This window comes from Gastrolobium bilobum, unplaced genomic scaffold (assembly GCF_033153095.1).
Source record: "Gastrolobium bilobum isolate Gb01-03AN ecotype WA unplaced genomic scaffold, APGP_CSIRO_Gbil_v1 utg7904, whole genome shotgun sequence".
Classification (NCBI taxonomy): Eukaryota; Viridiplantae; Streptophyta; class Magnoliopsida; order Fabales; family Fabaceae; genus Gastrolobium; species Gastrolobium bilobum.
The window spans coordinates 617,582-629,864 of NW_026899548.1; the positions used below are offsets into that span (position 1 = coordinate 617,582).

The 12,283-nt window shown below is 34.6% G+C and overlaps 1 protein-coding gene across 1 annotated transcript; it reads right to left on the reverse strand.

Annotated features, from left to right (window-relative positions):
• Positions 1-412: 412 nt before the first annotated feature.
• On the reverse strand, positions 413-10,046 carry LOC133291315 (uncharacterized). Its single transcript, XM_061489566.1, has 9 exons — positions 9,951-10,046; positions 5,564-5,625; positions 5,175-5,229; positions 4,612-4,710; positions 3,962-4,048; positions 3,112-3,228; positions 1,520-1,612; positions 1,290-1,320; positions 413-620 (listed from the first exon to the last, which is right to left on the reverse strand). Exons 1-9 carry the CDS (start codon positions 10,044-10,046, stop codon positions 466-468), a joined length of 795 nt encoding a protein of 264 aa, XP_061345550.1. The 3' UTR covers positions 413-465.
• Positions 10,047-12,283: the final 2,237 nt, after the last annotated feature.

Below are 12,283 nucleotides of genomic sequence, written 5' to 3' on the forward strand. Positions count from 1 at the left end.
TCTACAAAAACATTAAAATTGCAGAGCTAATAATTATCCGTATATACAATTTTATTTTGTTTCCCAAATATACAATAAAATTAAACAACATAATAACGGGAGATTTAATATGTATAAATAGTACTGACAATTTTATTTTCTTTGCTTCATGAGATATAACCATGAACACACTAGTCAATATTGATTAAATTAAAATATTGCTAATATAAAATAATTAGACGTAATAAACGAAAATATTCAACGCAAATATAGGAATGGTTTCTATTATGATCTTTTATGCCGTTAGTCTCATCTTGATTGCATAATTAGCCATTTATGTCACAAACTACATTTTAAATGTAGGAACTGTACAAATCACAAATAAGAAGCAGTGCTTAAGCTTTAAAAAACGTAGCCTTTGAAGGTGGGGGTGGAGAAAGAATTTACAAGCAGGATATTACTTTAAATGATTGTGTTCATCCTGATTTATCTAATTATGAGAGGCTGATTGAGATCTACTGAAGGTTCAGTCACAATCGGTAGCTCTGGCGAAGATGTAGTGTCATCCATATCTTCACATTCAGCCAAGGCTTTATCCAAAGACGACTTGGCAACTTTAGTAACACATATCATCAGAACCACTGCGCATAACCGAAAATATTACTTCAGCCTGGCTAATCATAAAAAATAATGGACTTTTGGTCTTAAACTACTTTTCCAGCCTCAATAATTTTACCTATCATTATGGTCTATAATTTAACTATAGATTCTCTAATCTAATACTTGTATAGTTATTTATACCATGTGAGACACATTACATTAAACATATTAATTCTAAATAACAATTATATGCAAATAAAAGTACTAATCTAAGTGAACATCTTGATTCCTGACATAACTCACCCACTCCCAAATACTGTTGAAAATCCAAAACAATTTAAGCATAAAGTACGTAATGAATTGAGGCAATGACTATATGTAATATGATATAGATTATTTTGTGCTATCCCTCATTTGCCTACTAAAAGTTTATGCATTTTTTCCTTCTGCCACCTAAAAAATAATAAGTGGTGTTAGAAACTCAAAATAGAGACCCTGGGAAGAGAGTATGAGTCTTGAGCTCTCGGCCACCCATCCACAGCCCAGCCATTGCAGCACTGGGCTTGTAGCAGACAAAGGCAAGCCAGCCAACCGTCACATGCAAAGAAAATAGGAGCAAGACACATAGGGAAGAGAGAGAAATATAAACTTCTGGATAGAGCACAGCAGATTCATATTCTATATTTATGTGGGGAGACAACATAACTTACCAGATATTACTAGGCTAAAAAAGATCAAAGCCTGCATCCAAAAGAGAAAGAAATATGTTATATCTGCTGAAGATAATATGAGTTAAAGCTCACCTATTTGATCCAATCAAGAAAATCGAAAGATTGCACCCTCCAAGCCATCTTAGATGTTCATCAGAAAAAGATAAACCAGAGCTAAAGAGCCCTTAAAAGGTTCATTAATCTAAGGAATAAAGGATAGCATCTCTTACCCAACGAGTCTTTGAGAAATTGCCCCAACCATGTGTCACATCAGATAGATATTTGAGTGTTGTTCCAACATATACAAGTATCAGTGTTATTGGCTGCAACAGTAACAACATTGGAGGTATTAAGAACAGCTGTTACCCGAATGCCATCTAGTGAGCTTTAATAACACTTGGAAACTACCCAGTTTATACCATAAATCCAAAAGGGGAACGGGAGCATTAATTGTTGAGTTAAACGAAATTTGTAATACAAATAATGACAGCATGAGCACTAAGGAACCTTATTGGGGTTATTTCAACTTGTTCATCGATTTATTCAAAGTTAACCCAAATGATTACATACCAAGATATATACTTCCCAAAACCTAATTTCAAAGTGAAAACTGAAGCAGATAATGATATACTATACAGGTATACAAACATCAAACTTAGTCACACTTTAAGAGTTCTTTTTTAATAGCTTAATTAAATGTACTATCTTGCTAAAACATAAGTAGGTAGAATATAAATCACATGGTTGATTACTCGTGGAATGCATTTGTAGATTCAGTCTTAACATAATAGACCATAAAAAACCACATTCCTTTTACATCAAAACCAAATTTCAAAGTCAAAACTGATGCAGATAGTGATATATTATACAGGTATACCAACATCAAACTTAATCACACTTTTAGAGTTCCTTTTTAATTGCTTAACTAAATGTACCATCTTGCTAAAATATAAGTATCGACAATAAAAATCACAGGGTTGATTACACGTCGAATGCATTTGTAGACTCCGTCATAACATTATAGACTGTAAAGAACCTTGGGATACACCACCCCAAAAGCTAGCTCAAAGGGTGGGAGTGTCTAAGGTTTTATAAACTCCACATTAGTTGCACAACCAATGTGGGACTATATATCTCAACACGCCCCCTCACACGAGAGCCCAATAGGCCACGCCCCCTCACACGAGAGCCCATTGGGCTTGAAGAGTGGACAATGCAACAGGCCCAGCCTACCTGTGCTAAGAAACGCCACAAGAGAAAATGGGGGGTGGCGAGGCTCTGATACCATGTAAAGAACCTTAGGATACACCACCCCAAAAGCTAGCTCAAAGGGTGGGAGTGCCTAAGGTCTTATAAACTCCACATTAGTTGCACATACAACCAATGTGGGACTATATATCTCAACATAGACCATAAGCACAATAAAACCACATTCCTTTTAAATCAATGGATCTCAAATTTTAATATTTAGACTCAAATCATTAATTTAAAGATATCCATTACCCACATCCATGCACAATGTGCTTTCAATGTGGCAGTACAAACAATCAAAAGGAAAGACATATTAATTTATTTATTTGGCCACAAATCAAAAGGGATAACTCTGATAGCTTTTAAAAATGTCCTGTTTTCCATTAATCATATGCATCTCCTAATTAAAAATCATCCAGATAAACCATTTTTTAAATAAATAGAATACAATAAGTGACCAAGAAGAAATGAATTAGCGCTCAACAATTCTGAATATTGTAAAGCATGAAAAGAGAAATTTATTGTTAGAGTTAGTCCCCAACATATAATTGATTAGGGATGAAGATGATACCATCATTCCTAACCAGGAAGCCAACATGTATTCCCCTAGTGGAACAGGTGTCATGGACAGCAGGTAATTTAACAAGTTAAATGGTAGTAATGGAGCAAGCCGAAGCAGTAACACAATCTGTGAAGACAGACACAAAAATAAAAACAAAGTCAGATTAATAATTTTATATTTCTTTAACACATCACCTTAGACAAGAGCCTATTGGTCTTGAAATGGGGACAATACACAGAGTCACTTACCTATGTTAAGAAACTCCACAAATTTTAATTATTTATTAATAGAATGGGGGTAGTGAGAATCGGTCACAAAGGTTATGATGATACCATATAAAGAGTTATTTCAACCCAAAAGATTAAGTTATTAGGTGAAGATCACATTAATGTTTAAATTTCTCTAACAAATTTTTTTGTGCATGTTGGAAGGTGGATGAGCAAAGGTAAGCAAATTATCCACTGCATGTGAGCCACTGCCACTAAAGAAGAGACATCCACAGTACCGATGATTTCATGTTTGATGTAACTCATTACTATTAATCAACATAACAAGATAGCTTTTAATTAGAAAGTATACTTCTTGCTTATTTTAACAGGCAATCAAACCTGTACATCACAATTATATCATGTTAAAGTCTACATAATTTCATGACCCACTTGCTTCACCTTGAGCTCTAAGTCAGAAACAAGAATTCCAAAAGAACAAATAAGATAACAAGTAGTGGAACATTAAATTAAGCATCAAAAGACACAAGAACTTAAAAAACATTATTAACTAATGTTAAGAGATGTAATAAAATAACAATTTAAGGATTTGGGAGAGTTGATTCATGACAACTAATATTAAGTCTACAAACCTTAAAGCCAGATCTATGAATTGCAATTGCCACTGATCTAAACTGTGGATAATCCCTCAACCTAGAAACAACAAGTGATCTCCCAATCTACACAAATAGACAAATAAATTAAGAAATAGCCTCAGAGGAAACAAAGAACTATATCATAATGCAGAAACACGTGGACCAATATGCAGCCCAACTGGAAGGCTGAGGAAATTTCAAGAAACATGTACATGAAGAAAAAGCGACATAGAAAGAGCATATTGTACTAATTTAGAAAAACTGTAAAGAACCAATTCAACCCAAAAGCTTAAGCTGGTGGGTGAGGGCTTTTTCATGGTTTTATATATCTCAACATGCTCTCTCACACGAGAGCCCACTGGGCTTGAAGGGTGGACAATGCACAGGCTCACCTACCTGTGCGAACAAAGAAATTCCACTTGAAAGAAAGTGGGGGGCGGCGAGGATCGAACCCGGGACACGAGGCTCTAATACCATGTAAAAAACCAATTCAACCCAAAAGCTTAAGCTGGTGGGTGAGGACTTTTTAATGGTTTTATATATCTCAACAAAAACCTAAATTAATGAACTATTCAATGGTAACGAGAAAATTTGCTACTATTTTTAATTTGACAACTACTAATAAATGCAAAACTTGATAAACTTACTGTTCTACCAAGAAGAAATGCAGCTACAGCACCAACGGTTGCACCAATAGAGTCAGCAACAAAGCCAACTGGAAGGCCAAATAGATAACCACCGCCAAGCTGAACAAGGAGTATCATGTAAGGCGACTCAACAAATTTATTTCCGACTTTGTTTTTCAAGTTCTATTCTCCACCAGGCATTGCAAAGGAGATTTAAAGTAATGAATAAACTGTTTATAATGCATGCACTTTATTATACACCATAAATTACACATGAATCATTTAAGAAATGATAGAGGTGCTCAGAACTTACATCAAACAATGGCCAAACGAACATATTTTATAGTGAAAAATTTAAAAAAGTATAACGAGCAATGTCACCTAGTTTGTAGAATTTAAACATGTAAAATGATGACCTTTGACAAATGCAATTTACAAATGCATAAAGGTGATAATCACAAATATTAAACAGTTCTTTCAAAGAACAGCTCTGAGCAACAATGCAGGTACTTGAGAATTCAAAATTACTCTACAAAAAGTTCAATAAGGTTTGAAGGAAATGCCAGGGTATCAGCGATTCTTACTGTAAGTACAGAGGCTGGGACTGCCAAGATAGTCAAAGGAATGTAAGCAACTGCCCTGAAAATCACCAAACAAACATGAGTTCACAAATTGATGCATTCAAATCAATCATTTTCCATATTACTGACTTAACAGCCATGTGATATTTTAATATGCCCACTTGTATGTGTATAATTATTCTTTTCCGTAGCACTACAATTGATATAAAACTTATCAGACTATGAAAATACATGGACATTCTGCTTTGAAGACTAACCCCATAAATTGTAGTCTAAACTAGAGCAATTAGATGAATAGAAATAAGTATCACGATTAGCAGATTGTTTAAAAATACAAAAAGAGATAGTTACCAGATGGAAATTTAAGTGGTCAAAAATGCAAACTGACTTACAGAGCAAGGGGACCCCATGGCCCAAGATCACGATCAACCCATGTCAAGAAATCCTTCAGAATCTGCAGAGCAAAAACTGGAAAAAAAATTCAAAATCTCTGCGTAACCAGAACATTTGGGTAATTTTTCAGGAATGAAAATCCAAATGTGATGCTTGCAGTGAAGAATATTATAAAAGTGGCATTGCGGTTTGGATGCATGATACAAGGGAGAGGGGGTTCCCATATGTAAACCTAGCTCACTATGCTATAACTTATGGGCTTTTTGACCCTTATGCCCCTTAATTAATAATTAATTACCAAATTGCCCTTCATTCAAAACTATTTCGAAAATTTACCCTCCCCAACAAACATAACACCAATCTGCCCCTGTTTGACCGTTGACCACGAAGCCTACCCGGGTACACCATTACCTACCCGGGTAAATTTTGAAACTTTTTATCTACCCGAGTATGTAGGGGTGTACCCGGGTAGAGTTCTTGAATCTGGGAAAATGTTTGAATTATTTACCCGGGTAAGGAGCAGTGTACCCGGGTAAATCGCGTCCAGAAACCCCAATATGTATGGGTTTCGGCCATTGTTGCGAGGTATAGGGTTTTTGAAACCCCAAATCTTTCTCTCTTACCCTCTCTAATCCGAAACATCACACATATTTCATCTCATCATTTCAGAAAGCTGAATCTTGGTGGGACATTGAGATTACATCTCCACACTCCCATTTTGTGCTAAAAAATCCGAACCAACCTCCAAACCCAAAACCTAGATCTAATTTTTGTGTGAAAGATGAGTTCAAGTCCAAACATGGTTCCTATAGTTATTTACTACAATGGGAGGCATTTTGAAGGTCCGAACGGTGTCCGATTTGAAGGAAAAACAAAAACGATGAAAATCAAAGTGGGCACTACATGCAATGAACTGAAGGAGAGAATTCTTCAAAAAATGGGGTCAGAAGGCATACATTCCATCCACCGCATGATAGCCAGGTTAGAGACTGTAGTGGATATGAATACAATATACTACATTGGAAACGATATAAATGATGATGAAGATGTGGAGTTCGTAACAGATGCGTTTGTTGAATGGAAAGTATTAAAATATATTGAGATATATGTTGAAGTTGATGTTGGACAATCTTCATCTTTACCGGTGCATACAACCACTACTGCACACTGTACCGGTCAAGAAGATACAGTTGTACGATCTTCTGCACCTCCTCAGGTAGCATTGGATGAGGATGAAGAGGATGAAGACGAGGACTATGTGGACAGCGAAGATGAGGGAGAACCTGAAAGTGATATTCCAGAAGGTGATTCGTCAGACACTGACGTGGACGGTAATTTTGAGGCTGACATGAGCGCCGTAAGTCTCGGTACCCCAGCCTTGTCACCACTTCATGTCGACCCAGTCAGTAGTGGTAAGTTATTAAATTTGAACATTTGCTTTAGACAATTTATTATTTGTGGTGGTATTCATTCAGACAAATGAGAGTTGATCTTTAGATGCAGGGTCTGAGGAGCCATTCTGGAATGAAAGCCAACATTATTCATTCATTAACTGGGCGCACCCTAATGACGAGTTGGAGATCCTATATGGCGATGATGACTTGCACGGAGGTTGGAAGTTAGGAGATCCGTTATTTGTGCAACAAGAATTTGGGTCCAAACCAGAATTGCAACATGCTGTGAAGATACATTGTATGAAGGGGCGCAGGACAGCCATAGTTGAAAAAAGCGACGAGTCAAGATTTGTTATGAAGTGTAAAAACCATGCTGACGGTTGTCCCTGGTATATGAGGGCAATTAAGCCGAAGAAGGGAGCTAATTGGGTGGTCCGTAAATGGGGTCAAGGTCACACATGCCTAAATCAAGGCGTAGCACAGGATCATAGACAGTTGGATTCAAATGTCATTTGTGCGGCTATAATGAGTATGTATTCTACTGTGTATTTAATGATTCAGATTAATTGAGAATATGGTAAAGTTATTTTTTTTTCCAGATATGTTAAAGGAAGATCCATCCACAAGACCAGCTCTGATACAGGAGAGGATACAGGGAACATATGGATACAACATAACGTACAGGAAGGCCTGAAAGGCAAAAATGAAGGCCATCGTTAAGTTGTTTGGTGACTGGGAGAAATCGTACGCATTCTTGCCAAATTGGCTGAAGTATATGACGGAGGTGAATGTGGGTTCTGTGTTCAAACTTGATACAAATCAATGTTTTGATGAACGTCGGGTTTATACAGACAGGGCCGTATTTCAAAGGGTTTTTTGGACATTTCACCAATGCATTGAAGCATTCAAACACTGCAAGCCTATAATTCAAATTGACGGCACTCATCTGTATGGGAAGTACAGAGGTACTCTATTGATTGCAACATCTCAGGATGGAGATGGATCTGCTCCCTATTGCCTTTGCTGTTGTTCCTCCAGGTGAGTAAATAATTTTGCTTTGGGGTATGTGAAAGCATGTGACCCTTCTTTGCCACTTCATACTGTAAATAATTTCTGAGCTCATCCCTATTGACTTTGTTGTTGTTCCTCCAGGTGAGAGGTTGGATGATTGGTCCTGGTTTCTTAGCCTTTTACGTTTTCATGTCACACATAGGCATGGTATTTGTCTAATATCCGATCGTCATCGAAGCATCATAAGGGCGGTGAAAGACCACGGAGGGTGGCAGCCTCCATATGCTTATCATGTATTTTGTCTACGTCACATCGGAAGCAACTTCAATACCCGTTTTAGGAATGTGGAATTGAAGAAAACGTTGATGAAATTAGGTAATGTACGGTATAATTACTCACATTTTCAACCATTTGAAGAAAACGTTGATGATATCAATCCCGCAGACACGGGAAGTCATGATGATATCAATCCCGCAGACACGGGAAGTCAGCTCGCCTTGCGAGTAGCCAAGGTTCTGGTAGAAGGCTCTTACCATAACCTCCGAGTATGGGCACCGCATCTCCGCCAGGTGAAGTAAATGTGTCTGCTCAAGAAGCGGCACAATGTCAAAACGCTCTAGGTTGAAGAATGCCGAATCCAGTGATTTCGGTTCGCAGATCTTCCGGGTCATGAAAAACTTCACGAACTTCTCGTGTGAAGGTATGTCATCCTCAAACAAATATCCGAACGTCAAGTCCGGAGCCTGACTCGAAGCAGCCTGGGGCTGAGAGGATGACGACCCATCGTGACGACTCTTGGTTCTTCTCTCGGAATGGGTCACTGGCAGCTTTGAAACGCGTCGAGAGGTCATTGTGTCACACTATTAAACTGAAAAAATAACCAAAATCAGAAATTAGATACATGTTAGGGTTAGGGTTAGGGTTAGGGTTAGATTCAGGGTTAGGGTTAGGGTAAGCGTATGACATACAAATTGATAAAATAATTCGGACAGAATCAAATGATATAAACGAAAATACAATGAATCAGAACAGAAATCATAACATAATTGAAAAAACTGAAAAAAAAATGCACCTTTGATCGATTTCAATCGGTAGAAGGCAGAGAGGTTGCAAGGTCCGCGAATGATGATCACAAACAAGACGAATTGGTGCAAGATTATGCCTGAAATCGCTCAAGAAGACACTCCTCCAGCAGCTCTACTCGGGTACCCCTTTTGTGGGTTTTCGAAATGGGGCTGCTGGGGTATTTTAAAACCCTACCGTCGATGTTTACCCGGGTACACTGCTCCTTACCCGGGTAAATAATTCAAACATTTTCCCAGATTCAAGAACTCTACCCGGGTACACCCCTACATACTCGGGTAGATAAAAAGTTTCAAAATTTACCCGGGTAGGTAATGATGTACCCGGGTAGGCTTCGTGGTCAACGGTCAAATAGGGGCAGATTGGTGTTATGTTTGTTGGGGAGGGTAAATTTTCGAAATAGTTTTGAATGAAGGGCAATTTGGTAATTAATTATTAATTAAGGGGCATAAGGGTCAAAAAGCCATAACTTATGAGATGCTATCTTCTAATTTTATTTATTTTCGATAAGTTCACAATATGCTTACACCGTATATTAGTATGTAGATTTGAAAACAAATTAAAACAAAATCTTCATTTTCCAATAATACTCCTGTTCTAAACATTGTACAAGGTTGTGTCATGCATCAGAGCAATGAGACAATCATCACCGGATCCCATTTCATGAAACAAGAAATATCTTCATAAATGGAAGCCGCAGATAAAAATGAGTTATCAAAACGTGATTATATCAGGCAATTAATCATTTGAACAAAAATGAACCCACCCCATTTCAACAGAAAGAACTAGTCTAAAGAGCGATATAATTTTTTTTTTTTATAGAAAAAAGGAGGAAAATCAGAGGGACCCGGAAATGGAATTGAAGGAGAGCTGAGAAGGGGTTAAATAAAAAAGGAACCTTTTCAATTGGGAGAGTAAAACAAGCAACAACAATAGCGACAACAAGGAGAAGTAGAAGAGTGACCCTGAGAGCAGAGGTCCATGTGTAAGACATTTTTAACCTGCGACGCGGAAATTAGAGGTTGCTTGTTTCAATAATCAATGATAAGATATCATCGTGTCTTTCACTTTTGTTTATGCCTGCAAATTCAATCTTCTCTTCAATAACTTTTGGAAACAACTTAGTTTTGGTACTAACTAAGCATACTTTTGTAATTTACCACGATCTCACTTCTCTTCAAACATAACCCCACCTTCTTAAGCTTTGTGATGTTTTGGATCACAACGCTCGCTTTTTGTCAGAATTTTATACATTTATAGAAAAAATTAAAAGACAATTAATAAGAGTATATTTATTTAGAGAAAAGTAATTCCACAGTAACCACCACCGGAGATGAAGTTATCTCTAATAAATGTAAAATGACATCATTTTAAATTATAAGATTAAAAAATTATAATGATAAAGACTAATATAACCTCTAATATATTATAATTACAAAAATATCTTGATTTTTGTTCTAAAACGATATAGTTTTGGACTCACCGGAAATAATTTATCTCCTACAATACAAATTCTTTACCCATTTATTTAAGTTTTAGTAATGAATACTATAATACATTTTAAATTAAAATAAGAAAAGATATATTTATATTTATTCATTTTAAAAATATATCATTTTTATTGATGTACGCAAGAGTCGCAAATATATTAGTTAAGAAACATTTAATGTCTTCTATTAAATGCTTCTCGTAACTTAAATAAATAAATGCTAAAATTTTTAAACTATACCTGTTTTCATTAACAACAACAAGTTTCTTAAAGGTAAATAGTTAAGAAACATTTAATGTTTTTTATTAAATGTTTCTTATTGCTTAAATAAAAAAAAATATTATTTTTATATTTTTAATGTGATAAATAAATTCTTAATTTTAATATATATTTTTTGGGGTAGGATATACTTACCACCAAAAAAGTTTACCACATTTACAACCAATCAAATCACCGTTGTTTTCCGTCAATCTGATGGTTATAATTTATTAAGAATTAATAATTATTAATAAATGTGATCCAATAATTTTCAATAAATTATAACCGTTAAATTGACAGAAATCAATGGTGATTAGGTTAGTTGTAAATGTGGTAAAATTTTTTGGTGGTGAGTATATTCTTCCCCATATTTTTTATTTTTTATTTTTTTTTTAGCTTTTGCTTCTTCATTCAACGTGTCCAGGGTATTTTCAACAAATCCAGGTCAAGCCTATTCGTTTGGAAAGCCCAATAGCAGGCCTGGCCTTATCATTAGCTCCGGTCTAGACTTCGGCCGAGTCAAAACCATAGCCCTAAAGTTTATGTAGAATCCATAATTTGTCAGGTTGATTAATACTATTCATCTTTTACGTTTTTTTATTAATGTCCTTCACTTTTTTGAAATAAAAAGACAAAAAATAAAGTATCAAATTTCATTTCATTTCAGTTTCTTATATTTTATCAAATATTATTTTAAGTTTTTTTCTATTTTAACAAATAAATTTATATTTTTAGGAAAAAATAATAAAAAATATACTTTTCATACATTTAATGGTTTTTCTATTTTTCCACACAATTAAGAATTAATATATAAATAAAAAAATATGTGTAAAATACATAATTCAATCGTAGTTTTTTTTATTAATTAATTTTGAAAAATTATATTTTCAGTATCCTATTTTAGGTTTCATCTATCAAGTTTATTTTCAATTAAATTTATATATTTTTAAAGATTTTCATTTGAGTTTGTAATTCAAACTATTTCAAGCAAGAATTAAATATTTTTAATTTAATTTAATTTAAATATATATTTAATTTACTTATATTTAATATTTAAATATTAAATATATATTTTTAATTTACTTTAATAAATATTAGTTTCATCTTTTTTGGGTAATGTTTTTAAAATTAATAAAAACTTTAATTTCTCTTTTTAAAAAACTTGAATGATAAAAAGTTTGCGATCAATATTTTTAGTTAGATTGTATACTCCTTTTATTTATTCATGAATTTTAATGAAATAAATTAAATAATAAAAATATATAAAAGGTAAATAAGTCATTTAAATTTTTGTATAATTACTTTAAGAATGTTACATATTTTAGGGAGTAGAGGATTTGGAAGAGGAGGTTAAAGGCGATAGAGATATTTCTTTATTTCCATCTTCGATAAGGAATGAATATCATGTGAAATATTATTCTTGAAAAAGCATTTGTAATCTAAATGATTGGATTTTCAACTATTTTAATTTAAAATTATTATTA

Excerpts from the sequence above, each read along its gene's own strand:
- LOC133291315 (XM_061489566.1), bottom strand. The coding sequence starts at position 10,046 with ATGTCTTACACATGGACCTCTGCTCTCAGGGTCACTCTTCTACTTCTC. Across the intron at positions 3,229-3,961 it reads TTCATAGATCTGGCTTTAAG|ATTGTGTTACTGCTTCGGCT; the intron begins GTTTGTAGACTT and ends CTGTCTTCACAG. Across the intron at positions 1,321-1,519 it reads ATTTCTCAAAGACTCGTTGG|GCTTTGATCTTTTTTAGCCT; the intron begins GTAAGAGATGCT and ends TTTTGGATGCAG.